The sequence below is a fragment of the Ascaphus truei genome, chromosome 3, assembly GCF_040206685.1.
Source record: "Ascaphus truei isolate aAscTru1 chromosome 3, aAscTru1.hap1, whole genome shotgun sequence".
Lineage (NCBI taxonomy): Eukaryota > Metazoa > Chordata > Amphibia > Anura > Ascaphidae > Ascaphus > Ascaphus truei.
Genome location: NC_134485.1, coordinates 418,983,694 through 419,000,216, shown reverse-complemented (window position 1 = coordinate 419,000,216; position 16,523 = coordinate 418,983,694). Strand labels below are relative to the sequence as shown.

Below are 16,523 nucleotides of genomic sequence, written 5' to 3'. Positions count from 1 at the left end.
AGTTGTGCTGCTTGTCATGAATATTCTGTGAAGTATCCACATAGTGTATTATTACTTTTAAGAATCAAATGTTATGTACTTATTTCTGATGGATCACCTGATCTGGTATTTTTTTTAGCATAAAATAATGTATTTTTAATATTTCTAACAGACTGTAATCCTTGATACAAGATATTACCTGAATGTATACATTAATTTCCAAATAACCCCCTTGGGCATTGATTTAAAACTTAGTTCCGCATGTAACTGCATTACCTCCATGCTACAGAAGCATGTAGTATGCTGCTTTTTAGCCTTATTAGTGCTTCCAAACCTCGTGAGATACCACAGATTTCTTTAAACCCTTGAAACCGAATGCAGAGCATGACACGCAAGCACCAGCACATATTCCGCTGCTCTACTTCCTCCCCTGGAAGTAAATTGCAATAGAATGAGTAATTACTGCGGGACGTGTAGTAAATACTGCTTCACTTTAATGGTGCGGGCTCCTGATTTCCATTTCTGAAAATGATTGGCAGGTTGGGGTGCAGGAGAGGCGCAGCCTTATTAGAATTCAGGCTTCACAAGCCGAAGCAAATTACTCATATCCACTAATTGCACTGCAGCCTTGGAAAACAGCAGCACTTAGCACTGTTTCTCCCCCCCCCCCCTATAAACCTCGGTGCCAGGCACCTAGAAGGATTTCACTGCTGGACCCTTCCCCACGCCTCTCCAAGTATGGACAGGCTGAACATATGACCAAACATGCCTAAACTATGCCAACTTTTATTATTATTAATATTATTATAATTATTATTATTAGGGCTCCTTAAGTTTTAGCTAAAAAAATGTCAATTTTTTTTAACTACTTTGCCCCTGATAAATTTTCTTCTACTAAGAGATCTATCCCTCATCCCTCTCCCGGATTGCATACGTGTCTACATATTGGCAATGAAGTCGAACTTTTGGCCAAACATGAAGTGACCCCAGCTCTCGGGGACCCCAAGTCTGTGATTTAATGCCAACCATCACATACCTTTTGTACATATGCATACATCTACAGTATAAAGATTGTTAACATGAGGGAAATACAATTATTTCGATATTGCTTGGGGTGTGAAATGCAGGACGCGTTGGTTTTTTAATGTGTGAACATGCTGTGTATTATCTCTTAAACAAATGACCACACAAGAAGAAGCGAGCGGTGGCCTTTCGAAATCTCCGTCCACTTTCATATATGAAACACTCCTCGGGCTGTTCCCCTAACCGGTATTGCAACAAATCTACGTTTCTCCGGGATCAATGCAGCTACTGGGATTTGTAAATACATACTGGGCACGTTTTTCACAAGTCTCATGAATGAGATGCTTTGAAATACGCGCCATAGTTATGCGCATACAAGCTACCTGCTAATTGCCAGAAAAGTGTTAATTCTAGACTTTATTATTGTTTGTTTATACCATATCAGCATGTTCTGCAGCACCGTAGAATGATAAGACATGTTACAACATTAGCATGCACTGGCACAGCAACTAAGGTGGCCCTGCTCCAGAGAGCTAGCAATCTTAATCAGGGACGGCCAACTCCAGTCCTCAAAGGCCCCCAACAGGTCAGGTTTTAAGGATATCCCTGCTTCAGCACAGGTGACTCGGTCAAAGACAAAGGACCTGACCTGTTGACTGGGGTTGGCCACCCCTGCTGTAAACGTGGCTTTCCCAGTGTTTTCTTACAGCGTGCATTGGTATTGCGTTGGCTTTCGGTCTGTGTGACTGTCTCCCATCCCACAGATCAGATTGCAGCTTTGGGATGCAGCGCGTCACGAGAGGTTCCGCAGCTTAATTCCCAGTTAGATCCGCGATTTCGCTGCCCCCGTAGTTGTGTTCGATATTACAAGTAGGTACATCTTAACGGGCTCTGACTTTCTGTGTTTTTTGTTTTTCTCTCTCCCCACACTTTGCCGACGATTCGCCTTGTGTTAGGTCCGGTTGCAATTATGGGACACAGCAGGTCAGGAGCGGTTCAGGAGTTTGATCCCTAGCTACATTCGTGACTCCACTGTGGCAGTTGTTGTTTTTGATATCACAAGTGAGTTTGGGTGGGGGGGAGGGGGGATGGGAGGGTTGGTGCTTTTTTGACTTTCCTATATTATCGACTGGTGGCCGACACCCCAATGCTTGCCTGTTTACAGCGGACTCATCCATGGACTCCACTCCTCTCCAGCAGGGACAATTGCATTAGGAATGTAATATTCTATTATTTATGTGGGGCATGTCAATATTTAAGTAATAGTCCCTGAAGAACAGGGCATTACTGGCCAATAATGCCCTGGCTGGAAGAGTTGAAGGCCCGAGGCTAAGCCGAGGGACTTTAACCCAGCCAGGGCATTATTGGCCAGTAGTGCCCTGTTCTGAGGGGATTATTACTATTATAGGCTAAATGTAGGCTTATTTCATAAATAATAAACACTTTTGTATAGTTCTATAGATTTTTTTAAATTAAAATAAAATGGTAAATACATTAAAGCACCTCTATATACACTTACACTGCAGCTATCTATATCCACACACTGCCGCCCCCTCTGTGTACACACACACACACACACACACACTGCAGCTGTATACACACACACACTGCAGCTACACACACACTGCAGCTACACACACACACACACTGCAGCCACACACACACACACACACACACACACACACACTGCAGCTACACACACACACGCGCACACACACTGCAGCTACACACACACACACACGCACACACACTGCAGCTACAAACAAACTGCAGACAGCCACTTACTTTGCAGCTACACAAAATCTCACATATATGTTTGTGTGTTTGTGTGTGTCAGCGGCAACTGCCCAATGTATAAAACGTAACAGTAATGTCTTCTATTTAATGGAAGTCTTGCTGAATGTAACTCAGTACACCATGCCTGCATGGCCGTTGTATCGTATCACAAGTACCTTCTCTGCGAAATCTTACATGTGGCAAACTGATCAGTCTGTCTAATCTTCAAATGGAAGCAAGAGATGGTCTTACAAAACCAATCTCCAGCAATGATAGAGCTGCCACTTACCTGCAGTCCCCCTTCGTGAAACATTTTGTTTTTCTCCAAATTGGCTTTGCCCTTTCGATCAGACCACATTTCATTGTGAAATCCTCCACCGTGGTTTTCTTAAAGAAGGGGGGGGGGGGGAAAGTGCCACTCCAGCCGGATCCCTGCAGCTTGCCATTCTCCTTGATTCATTCTGAGCTTGTAAAATGAGGAGAATGTATATTGAAAAATGTGTTTTTGGTCATTAGTCTTTCAGTCTATTAGAGGCAATCCAAGCAGCTTAAAATATATATGTATATTTGTTTTAATATATGCAGCCTTTGACTAACTTTATTGAAAACGAATTACTGAAGCTGGCGATCAATTCGTTCTCCCGTGATCGATCAGCCAAATCCTTACCAGGGTTCACTAAACGGCTGCCTTTCAGTTTCAAATCAATCCGTCAGTCAGTGAAACTCAGCAGCTACAATGTATCCTTATATTACTAAGGTAACATTATCTATTGTTTGCAGCTCAAACGGCTGTGAGTATTGGCAACAAATGATCACAAACGGGGAAGTGTTTCAAAGATCTTGCACTGCTGGGGAGGTGGGCTAAAGCCTGCTATAGAAATCAATGGATTATCAGTATATTAAAACTCATTAAAAATTGCATTGAGTTAAATTTTAAAAAAAAAATGTGGTATCTAATATTACAGAACAGATTAATTAAAAACACACAGGATATTGCTTGGATTGCATTTTTAAATATATCAAATTAAGCACAAAAGAGAAGTTGTTACACGACTGAGTGCTTTGGCTTTATTGTAGCTCTTATACATGGAGACAGCGTTTTACAGCAGATAAGAACCTCTTACCCCACCTATCTGCCCGTTCCATGTTGCTAAGTGAGCCTGCAGCTTTAATCTAATAATTTACAGCGATTCATCCAGCTGCCAGAACCTGTGCTAGAGAAAAAGCTTTTGGAAATGGAAGCGAGTAAAGCTCTTACTGTACCAACATCCTCCAAACACTTGTGAGCCATTTCTTCTGCTGAAAGCCTTTGTTTGCTGCGGACATGGCTCATGTATTCCTGTAGCTGCCGGCGATATAAGCAGAGCGCCTGGTGACTGTTAACTCCTGAAGTGCCAGGGTGGTGTACCAAGCATTTCCGAGTAATGGTGGTCAGGACCCTGCAGCTCTGCGGGGGTTAAGGCTCGGTGACGTACCACGCTGCTTGCTCTGGTTCTTGGGGGGAGAAGTTGCGTTTGCCCTGATCGTTATTCTCTTCTGTTCTGTCAGACGTAAACTCATTCCAGCAAACCACAAAATGGATCGATGACGTCCGAACGGAAAGGGGGAGTGATGTCATAATCATGCTAGTGGGAAATAAAACAGATCTTGCTGACAAAAGGTAAGGAGGTACTTTGCACTTAGTGTGTAATGCATAGCTTAATTCCTCGAGGCAGACTTCTTCAGCCATATTAGATTTGTTGTAAGCGTACATGGGCTGACCGCTTCATTCTTCTATATTCCGGCTACTTTATCCACATTTGGAATTTTAAGCGAACATGGGCTCTGAATGGGCAATCTGTCAATATACCTTGTTAAACTCAGAACCACGGTGGTTCCCTTTTGACTGGGTTGTTTACTTGACTGAGTTAGGTTTCATTTATTTTTAAAGCAGGTTTGATGTAGGTATTGATACATTTTGGCGGACCCGGGTGGGGGAGGCGGGGGGGTTCAGTACTTTTTTTTTTTTTTTTTAAACTTCCCAATAGGTATCGTAACCTACATCAAATTTGCTTTTCTCCAAGACGGATACAGCTTCTACAACTTTAAACTGCATTTAATTGGAATTAATTGCAAATGCATAGTAAGTCCTGTATAATTGGTCGGTCAGATGTTTGAGAACCTCTGCTGTAATTGAAAGGTATAATGCCAACGCATGGCTTTCTGAAGTGTTGCTATCAGAGCTCCCGGTATTATTTTACATAGATTTCCCTGCAGGGGCCACAGCCATGCACAACTTTTCATACCCTACACCTCTAGGCACAAGGAACTGCAAAGGATAGTTGGCGGGTCAACTTTTCTTCACTGTCATCTGTGGCAGCCAAGGACATCTAGGAAAACCTCTCCTCTTAGTAGGACAAGAATTCTGGCTCTGGTACAAAAGGAGGCGTGGGCCATTTATTCCTGTTGTTCCTTCGCTGGAGGAAGGAGCTGTTGGGGTTCCCGCATTCATTTACTACATTTGCCTAAATTACAAGGCTGCTTTATAGGCACTTTTTTTTAAAACTAGGTGAAGCAGACTGCCTGCTACCCCCTGGAGCGTTCACATTACTATGAAGTGCCCGGATCCCTCACTCTAAAGGTCAATAAATCTCATGACCGTTGCCATCACCCACACAATACTAGTGTGTTGTTTGAGATGGCGGGACCAAAGAGCAGACTTCTGGGACGCCACATCAATAAAATAGGGCTGCCCGTTAGCTTACACTTTTCCTCCATTGCACATGCTTCAGGTGGTATTAAGCAACATCATGAGGGATGAGGCAAGCGCAATATTCTTAGCCCCATACTAGCCAAGGAGAACTTAATTTGCAGAGTTGGAAAATCTCTGTAGACGCCCCATGGAGATTTCCTCAAGATGCAACGTCGTTGAGGCCCATTTTTCATACCAATCCAGCATTTCTTCTATTGATGTCCTGGAGATTTGAAATGAACTCCTCGATTTTTTTATTTTTATTTTTTTTTTCCCTCTGAGTTTATCAAATCTGGTGGTATAGTAAATTCATACCAAGTGTTCATGGGAGAGTCCAGAAAAAAATGCAATAATGTTATGATGCAATCTCTTAGGACCCCGGTAGGTGCATGTAAATATTTCCTATCTCGGGAAGGCAATGCCATGGCTCCTAGGCACCCATGTGGAAGAGACCCAGGGTTGTCCACATTCCTTGTTGAATGGGCTCTAAATGTCAAACTCGTACAGGCTTTTTGATAGGTGTCCCCCCCCCCCCCGGCATCACATTTGCAACATGTAAGGAATATAGAAGTCTGTGTTGCAATGAATAACGTTTTAACTATTTTTTTTTTACATTTTATTTAAAGTGGTTGAGTAAAAACATATTGCCTGTTTTCATTAGTGGCCATATTTCACAATAGCCACATCTATAAGTTTCTCTGACCAAAGAAGATATGTCTCGAAGTAGAAGAAAAACTACAGTAACTTGGAGAAATACCGACAATGGTTTTAACTTGTTTTGAATACAAATTTCACACCTAAAGTAGTAACATTTCAAATTAGATCCAAGGACAAAATGTCCCAATATTTTCTAATAGACCCAGTCTCACTTGTCTACTATATTGAGTGATGAATAGTGAAGTATCGGATAGCCTTCCATCTGGACATTCATTACTGAAAGACCTCTGGTGGGTTAGAAGAATATCAACTTTTGCCATCTGGATTGCATAGTGAATATCTTTCAACTGACAATGTGCCACAAACGGTCCGATTTTTAAAATGCTTGATTGATCACGTCTATTCCACTTGAACAATCTGACAGTTTTTCGTCGTAGACGAAATACCCCCAAGTAAAGACTTGGGGTGGCAGCTATATGCTCGTAAAACAGTCTTGCGTGAATTAGGCTTACGAGAAACATTGGTTTGAAATCAATATAGAAAAGTAAATCCCAATAGTGTGGGAATATGGTGAGAATTATAATTTGAGTGAAAGATGCATGAAAAGATTTTGTTCAAAAAATTGAATTCCAGAAGTCGGTGTTACTGCTCCAAAGTAGTAGTTTTCTGTAAAACGCTATGAGGTCCCGAAAAATATTCCTGTCTCAACACCTGGATAGCCTCTCACCACCCTATAAAGAGGGTGGCCTAGGAGGGGGCAAAGCTGATCCCCCATTGCAGTTTGACCTACCGAGATACAAATTATTTTCTTTTTGATAATTTTTTCTATGTTAGCAAGTAGTTAATATAGTCCTATATAAGTGCTTTGCAGGAGACAAGTGTGACGTAAAAAGTGACGGACAACTGTCAACCCCCTATGAGGATGAAGCATTGTGTACAACAAAGGCTAGGCTAACCCATATATATATATTCAATAGAGGTGATGTGGTGCTCAAGCATGAAATCCCATCAGGTATAATGTGAGAGGTACACTTCTGGGACATAAATATTGTTTCAAACCTTAAAAGGGGCTCCAGTTACCCTGAAGGCAGGGGTAGATGCACAAGGACTCCCTCCCCTAACCTCATTGGGCTGGCCCCAGGTATGTACTCACGAATGATTGTCACCAGAGATCCTCTCAGTCTGCGTGCTGTTGCCAATAGGGAGAAATCCAGTGCAATGTTAGTTGGTGCAACGCACAGCAAGAAGGGTGATAGCAGGTCTGGCAAAAAGTTTCTTTATTAAAGGGACATAAAAAACGGAAGGCTGCAACCTTCTACGCGTTTCGTGCAGTCAAAATGCACTTTATCAAGTGCATTTTGACTGCACGAAACGCGTAGAAGGTTGCAGCCTTCTGTTTTTTATGTCCCTTTAATAAAGAAACTTTTTGCCAGACCTGCTATCACCCTTCTTGCTGTGCGTTGCACCAACTAACATTGCACTGGATTTAACCCATATATATTGACTATGCCATTAAACGTTTATTTATTTTTTAGATGCACCAACAGATCACCGGTGTGCACAATAAGAGGTTAAAGACGAGACCTATGGCGGCAGTAAATGATTCATATAGCGCGACAATCTCCAAAAGATCCAATGCTAGAAACCATTGGCCTCCTGGGGGAGAAGTGTTTTTATTTATTTTATTGGTTAAGGGGCAAATATAGGAACAATAGAAATGGTGTTCTACAAATCACACAGTTTCAGTGAAGGCATTGAGAACACATCCCTCCTAAGAGGTTTCTTAATTTCAAATATTTGTTGGGTCAAAGGGCAACTTGCTATAGGAAAGAATATGAAGTCTTCGCTTTGCCTCTTGGTTGTAGTCATCATTATGTTGGATGTCCACAGCACTCCCCAGTTTTCCGCCCTTTTAATTACTATGGAATAATTTATGTTGTAATACCTTTAAAGGCGAATTGCTTCTCCCGAGAGAGATTATAACATCTAAAATGTGTCAAAAAGTAAAGAAACTTGACAATAGGGAGAGTTATTTTAACGAATATCTCAAACGATGGTGAATGAGTCCCCATAAAATGGGTAGGGTAAAAAATGTCCATTTTTTTTTTATTCGCACCCGAATAAGTCCTCTTTAAAAAGGAGATAGAGTCCAGTTCAAGAATCTGCTCATCCAAGAATTCCTTTTAATCTTGTTTTGCACATTGACACAAATAGAGGAGCCTGGGAGTTTGTATTTATTTGTACACAGGAACTTTTTGTTTTTCAAATTACCAAAAATATTTTTATTACAAAAATCTAACGTATGTGCCTACATTCATCATCCAATTATTGTCAAAAATAAGTTAAATCCATCTTGATCAAATTCATATAACGAAACATTAGAACAATCGGTTAAAAGTACTTTTTGCGTTGGATATGTACTATATGTTTTGGAAAGTTTTGTCTGTTCGCTATGCATGTGGACAACTCTTAAGATCTCGTAACCAAATTTAGCATGATGGTTCCTGAGATCAAGGAGCAGGTTTTTGTCTGTTTGGAAATAGAAAGTACAGTATTCAATTTTTAATTCTGAGTTATTACAATTTCTCTGACAGCAAGTCGGCCCCTGGGTGTAGTATCTTGTAGGCTATGTATCTGCAATGTGACATCATACTGGTGACATCATAATGAACGTAGCCTGGTGACAGATAAGGGGAGTCAGGTGGCTATAAAGTTTATACAGAGAGCGGAATACTGTATATCCATGGGGTTCCCCGCACTTCTCTTGCTAGTAAGGACGCACAAATAAGATATGCAAAATATTTGATTTTACTTACAAATAGAAAAACATACAGCTAAATGTGTTATACATATAGTAACAGTATATGAATAGGGAAAATCATTCTGTAGTACAGGGATTGAAAAAAATCACTCACGGAAACACTAATATTTAGTACCGTTTTTGCACCCCTCCTTTTTTCACTGACTATATTTGTTCTTTTGTGTCATCTGCTGTAGTTGATTTTAAATATTCTATGTCTTCAGCCTATTGTACACTCCCAGAGTGTTTGATGCTGGGTTTGAACTCATACTCTTTAGCAAAATATAGACACAGAGCTGTGGACAACAAAACTAAACATCAGATGTCTTTAATATGGCCTTGTTATATCGCTCAAACTTGTACATACAATTTGGTATGTTTGTATCCTCCTATCAGGGTTTCTATTCCTCAGATTTGAAATGTTCTTTAGCATGTTTGATAGAGGCCTGAAGCCAGCATCTCTGAATGTAGCAGCTTTGAGAGCTTTGATGGCCCTTGATCTAATAATGGCCAGGTTCATCATGGTCACATCCAAGATCAGAGCTTGGATTGTAGCCCCACAGTCTTAATGGGATCTTCATCTAGCCTGAACAATTGGCATCTCGTGATTGAGCCTTTCCAAACTCTGCTTTTTAAGTTGCTTACCATCAAGGTGATCTTTCCTAACAGCAATTACGTTGGCACTTAGTTGGGAAACTGCAGGCTTTATCTATCAAAAAGGCACATTTTCAAGTCCATTAGGACAAGCGAGTTTGCGGACAGTTCCTCAGTTTAGATCAAAGGTGGTATCCACATTTCATCGTAACCAGGATATTATACTGTCATCCTTTTGTCTTGATCCGACTAATGAAAAGGAGAACAACGTGCACTATTTGGCTCTGGTTAGAGCATTAAAGACATTCTTGCAGAGAACAGAAGCTTTCAGAAAAATTACAAGCTCATTTGTCTTGTCTCAAGGTCACACAAAAAGTCAGGTAGCACTTGTTGCCTCCAGTATATATCCAAGTGGATCAGAACCGGTATCGGCAAGGCATATAGAAGTGTGGAAATAGATCCTCCACATGGGGTGTAAAACCCATTCTACCAGAACTACAGCTACGTAATGAGCAGAGAAGACCAGCATTTCTGGAAGACCCATGAAGGACAGCCACTTGAACTTCCTCAAATACCCTTTCCAAGCACGATCGATGTAATCTTCAGGCTTCAGCAGATGCTAAATTCCGCAGAAAGGTTCTTCAGCCACGAGAAAATAATACTCCCACCCAACAACTTTGGTTATTGCTTTGGGACATCCCAGGTGGTCTTGGCTGCGTTGTAGGACGCTGCCTTGTAGGAAGGGAAATTGACCTACCGACACTTCAGTCCTCCATGGAAGCATCCTGTATTTCTATGTTCTGTGCACTTAGGACCCATATATATCCTTTTGTACCCAAGTCAGAATTATTTTTCTACCCCAGCCAGGAGGAGCGTTCCCAGGTGTTCTTGGCAGTTATGAAGGACTTGAAGAAACCCAAAGTATTGGCTCTTAAATTTCCATATTTAGTGTAAAAGGTACACTTGAAATGGATTTTTAGTAGCCGGTAAAATCAAACGGATGTGAATTCAGCTATTTAAAATCTTTAACCCCAGGAACACCTCCAGTATGTAAAAAAAAAAAAATCAACGATGAGTACAGGCATACCCCGCATTAACGTACGCAATGGGACCGGAGCATGTATGTAAAGCGAAAATGTACTTAAAGTGAAGCACTACCTTTTCCCCACTTATTGATGCATGTACTGTACTGCAATCGTCATAACTGATGTAAATAACGCATGTGTAACAGGCTCTATAGTCTCCCCGCTTGCGCACAGCTTCGGTACAGGTAGGGAGCCGGTATTGCTGTTCAGGACGTGCTGACAGGCGCATGCGTGAGCTGCCGTTTGCCTATTGGGCGGTATGTACTTACTCGCGAGTGTACTTAAAGTGAGTGTCCTTAAACCGGGGTATGCCTGTACAACTGTAATTTTACAAAACGGCTAAAATGATCCGAGTACGTGGCGTAGGAGACCAAATTACAGTATTCGCCATCTTGACATCTTTGTTTCTCATCCCGCAGGCAAGTGTCCATTGAGGAAGGAGAACGGAAAGCCAAAGAGCTGAATGTAATGTTTATCGAAACAAGTGCGAAAGCTGGTTACAATGTAAAACAGGTGAGCAGTTACCAAGAGGACGATAACTCGCATGCCTGTCTCTTACTTCCTATCCTACCATGGAGCTCTCCATGCTGTCTGCTGGGAACCTTTCGTTTAATGGTTTTCTTGCTCGCCAGTTACATTTTTTTTAAAATACATTTCAAGACCAATTCATTTACCTGCTCCATGCACATACAACCCAGAAACTATAGCTTTTCGTGTAGCATAAGCCCCCCCTTTTTGTTATAAAGCGTATGCTTCTATTACAGCTGTCCTCTTCCATATAGTTCCTAAAATATGCACCCCACTGTGGTTGTATTCTTACTTGTTGATGTCTTTTAATGACCCTTTGGGGTTAAAGCATACTAGGTTTCACTAGAATTTCCATTCTTAGCCAAAGTCAGAGAAAAAATAATTCTGGTGCTAGTTCAGCCTTGTTGACGCAGAAAAGGGGCAATCGTGAGGAGTTTGTAGTGACTGAACTGGGGTTAGTGTCCTTGTTCCCAATTAGGAAAGATCTGGATATTCTGAACGTTAATAATAATAGCAGCACGTTCTTGTATAGCGCTGCTAGTTTTACGCAGCGCTTTACAGAGACATTTTGCAGGCACAGGTCCCTGCCCCATGGAGCTTACAATCTATGTTTTTGGGGAGATAAAGTGACTTGCCCAAGGTCACAAGGAGCCGACAATGGGAATTGAACCAGGCTCCCCTGCTTCAAACTCAGTGCCAATCAGTGTCTTTACTCACTGAGCCACTCCTTCTCCTGTTAACATTTTAATAGATGTGTACTTGTGTGTAGGATCTGACTGAAGTCTGGAGAGATATCTAGTAAGTGAGGCTTGTTATGACTACTGTGAGATGTAAATCCACGATAATGTACCATACATGGTTATTTGTGTGGAGCATAAAAAGGTGGGTTGAGTTTGAGCTAATCAAGATTAAATTGCTTATGTATCATTATTCTGTATTTGTAGATGGAATCTTGTACAGCTTTTCTTTTTCGTTGGCTGACAGCAGAATAATCTGAGTTTACTTGTCCGTCCCCCATTCTGGACCCAGACATGGTCCCCATAGAACTGCAGAATTTGTGATTCTCCAAAGGCCTCTTGTAATTATCTTCATTCTCCGAGGTTAAGGCTAGAGCCCGCAATACACACACACGGATGTTTTTCCTGTAATTGATAGTAATTCATCAGTGCAAAGCAAGCTTGTCACACAACTATTCATTTTAATGACAGCCATATACCACAATCTGTTCTGTAAACCTCTAGCTTCTGTGCCTCCACCTGAAAGGTCAAAGCAGAGCTTCAAAAAGCAAATGAGTTCTGCTTCTCTGTGTTCTGAGATCCCCCTGCTGTGTTGGTTCAGCCTTCAAGTTTGATTGAGGGGATTATATCTGCAAAGTTGAAATTGTGGTGTGTTGACACCTACTGGCTTGTCACTTTTATGTGACTGAACTTGCACATAACCTGCAATGACGCATCATGTATAAGTGTCGGAGATCTTTCTAACAGTTATGATATAAGGGAGTTATTACATGGTTTTTAGAGATCTTGTAGATAAATTGCAATCCCATAAGAGAAGCTGCAAGTAAGTTTGCTTTTTCCATCTTCCATGATACCCGTAACGGTTGTAAACTCCCATAGAATGTATTCTTTTAGCATTTAGTGTGTGGCCTGCATGACATTATCAGGCATGCATATAAATGCCATTTGCATTTGAGAAAGGCCCTTGAGGCCGAAACGTCATATTTTTTGGCTCACAATAAATGTTCTAAGCAGAAATCCGCAGTGCCCAGATGTTTTCCTTCTTATCAGGCATGCTCCATTTCCACACACAGGCTTCCTAATGAAAGAATCTTCTCTTCATTGATCTGTTTTGTATGTGGTGTGTTGGAGGATGGCGATTTTATTGGTTTGTGTGGGTATGTGGTTGGACGAGAGCTCTGTCATGATGCTATTTGCACATGTGCAATTGTAATCCTAGGCTTCTGGCAACATCTTAGGTTACAAATGGACAAATCGGTATGTGTGTTATGGAAGGTTTAAGAAGCCCTGGGAATAGACTTTGTGAGAAACCTGACATGGTGTTTACTGTACTTATTCTTAGTGCGTCCAATTGACTACTTGCGTCAACGGCCTCATGCTGCATTGTATAATCATTTGTAGTATCTTTTATACTCTTGTAGGCCACCAAAGCTTGTCTTTCTCAAAGAAAATCTTCATTGGTTGTAGCTCCACCACACATGGGTTTGCAACCGGGTGCTTTGTTCTGTTATGTGACGTCTGCCACAAATGGATAAAGAAACAGTGCAAAAACTCTGTGTAGTATTATAAATTGTTCTAGTGGTATAAAAAATGGTGATATATGTGCGTACAAAAAAAATGATTAAAACGAGTATTAGTGGAATAAAAACAGTATGGATGATCTCTCCAAGACCGGCCGGAGCCTAACACCCCCTGCACCTGGTCGGGATAGGGTGATGACCGGAGGCGGCTGGAGATTAAATCCCTGGGGTAATGCAGGACGCGGAGTTGATTGGACAAACGCCCATAGTCCAGGTCCTGAGAGAGGATGCTGCTACACACCGCTCAGGCAAACGGAGACAAGTGTATTGTGTCTCGGCCTCGAGGCGTGCGAACTCCGGGTCGCGTACAGATGACGTCACCTCCTGAAGCTCATGCAGAAGAGAACCGGGCAATGGCGATGAAGGTCACATGTAAAGTTACTTGCCTGTCTCCGTTTGCCTGCGCGGCGTGTGACGGCATCCTCTCTCAGGACCCGAACTATAGGCTAATCAACTCTGCGTCCTGCATTGTCCCAGCGACTTTATCTCCACCGTCTCCTATCATCACCCTATCCTGACCAGGTGCCGGTTGTGAGGGTCCTACGTCCTGGCTTGGAGAGATCATTCATACAGTTTTTATAGCACCAATGCACCACGTACGTATAGTAGCATTTTTGTTATACCACTTAAAAACAATTTATAATACTACACTGCGTTCTTGCGTCTTTCTTTTTTTGATCCACTTTAGATTTGTGATGCTGAACCATCACGTCGGATTAGCATCAGACTCTGTCTACAAGGAAAGTTTTTTTTTTTTTTCAACCCTTTTATCACTTTTTAATTTTAACTGTCACTCGCACTTGCATATGTTTTTTCACTTGCACTATTAGGCTGCGGCCACGCTTGCGCTGAACGGTTGGTGCTTGCTGCTTTTACTTACATATATAGATATAAGTCCCTGCTCACGCGGTGCAGGGCACGCACGCTCACCCACGCTTGGCTAAACAAAAAAAATTAACTTTCGAGCGCGCTCAATTTGCCCGCAATGCGCGTGCTTCCGAAATAGCGAGGACACCCGGCGCTCATGCTTGGAGAGCTGGTGACGTCACCGCTCATGCATGAGCGCGGTCAGCGCCAGCAGGGCCGCAGCCTTATATCAAGTGACGCATGCACTTTCATCTCTAATTAGTATTAATTATTTATTATTTCTCCTTATGTAGAGCACAACACAATTTCCTTTCTAACTCACGTCTGCCACAAATGACCTTTAACCCACATTAGTAACCAGCAACCAGTCCGTACTAAGCATAAGGGGGTTTTCTTTGTTAAATTTTTATTTAACCAAGGTATGGAGATGTTTTATAAATTGTGAGAACGATCTGCTGGGTGAAGTCAAACCATACAAAGTCATGTGAATCCTGAAGGGTTTGTGCGGCGCAACTTCTGGAACCAGAGCAGTGGTTGACTGTCTGTATATCTTTATATAGAAAAAGGGGCACTCCGCTGTTCTTCCGAAGATCATAACATTGCACAAGCATCAATGTTTCAGACTGAAATGTATGCTTGTGCTATACAGTTTGGGATCTTTGGAAGACCATTGGCGTGCCTCTCTTTCTATTGCTATAACACCGGTGGCTCCGAAATCCAGCGGGACCATTGTTGCTGTGCACCTATGGCGATTTGTAACCTGGTATCGTGAGTGCAGCTTTGCTTGGACTACTATCTTTATTTAGAGCCATCCATGTACATAGCACATCACAGCAGTAATATGTGTGACATAATAATATAACACATACTGGGGAAAAAAGCGCTTCAGACCATAAAAGTAACAATAGGGAAAGGAGTCCCTGCCCCGAATATCTTACAATATTAAGTGGTAAGTAGGGTGATCTTACAGAGACTGTAGGAGGGCGTTCTGGTAAGTGTCAGGGGTCAAGGTCAGTGCATATGAGATGCATAGTATCAGCCAACGAAGCTACCCATATGCTTTATTAGAGGTGTGCTTTAAGATGGGTCTTAAACGGGCAGAGAGAGGGTGCCAGTCTGATATTGAGGGGAAGGGCATAGCAGAGGGTGTGGGGCAATGAGTAAGAGCTTTTAGACGGGGGAGGGCTTTAGATACCAAATGGGTAGACGGAATACATTCTTGAGCAGAACGCAAGAGTCGAGCAGGCGTATAGCGAGAAATTCCGGCCGAGATGTAAGGTATAACCTTAAGAGAGGAGGAGAATTTTGTAAGTGATATGGTGTTTAATAGGAAGCCAGGAGAGGGATTTTAGCAGGAGAGATGCTGAGGCAGATTTTAATAGGGTAAATTGATTCTAGCAGCAGCGTTTAGGACGATTTGTAGGGGAGACAGGTGAGAGGCTGGAAGGCCGGACTGAAGAGGGTTACAGTAGTCAAGACGGGAGAGAATGAGGCCATGTGTTTTAGCAGTAGAGCAACAGAGGAAAGGGCGTATCTTTGCAATGTTACAAAGCCCAAATTAACCGGTTTTAGCTACATTGTTAATGCAAAGAGGTATGTTGTGGAGGAGTCAAATGTGACACCTAGGCAGCGTGCTTGTGTTACTGGTTGATGGTTCTGCCAACAGTAATGTAGAAGGGGGCAGTCGGGCCAGGCATGGGCGGAAGTATGAGGAGCTCCATCTTTGACATGTTATGTTTGAGTCAGCTGAGGGCTGTCCAGGATGATAGAGTAGACATTCAGAGACTTTGGGCTGTATAGCAGGTGTAATGTCAGGGGTCAAAAGGTAAATTTGTGTCATCAGTATAGAGGCGATATCTTAATCCAAGAAATGTAATAAGGTTACCGAGTGTGTCTAGAGAGAAGCTGTCCCAGGACAGACACCTGGGGTACGACCACAGAGCGATCGACAGAGGAGGTGTTGGCAAACGAGACACTGAAAGTACGATGGAGAGGTAAGAGGAAATCCACGATAGAGCTCTGTTACACATACCAAGAGTATGGTGAAGGAGAAGAGGGTGGTCCACAGTATAAAAGGCTGCAGAAAAGTCAAGTAATCTAAGCAGGGTGTAATGACCTTGGTCTTTGGCAGCACGGAGGTTATTAGTTATTTTGGCGCAGTTGTTT

At 42.2% G+C, this 16,523-nt stretch overlaps 1 protein-coding gene across 1 annotated transcript in view; it reads left to right on the top strand.

Moving 5' to 3' along the window:
* The window catches only part of RAB6A (RAB6A, member RAS oncogene family), a 95,127-nt gene that overhangs the window by 57,818 nt on the left and 20,786 nt on the right, over positions 1-16,523 (top strand). The window contains exons 4-6 of the mRNA XM_075592737.1: positions 1,959-2,064; positions 4,327-4,438; positions 11,065-11,158. Of these exons, the coding sequence (XP_075448852.1) occupies positions 1,959-2,064; positions 4,327-4,438; positions 11,065-11,158 (312 nt within the window). The remainder of the gene's footprint in view (positions 1-1,958; positions 2,065-4,326; positions 4,439-11,064; positions 11,159-16,523) is intronic.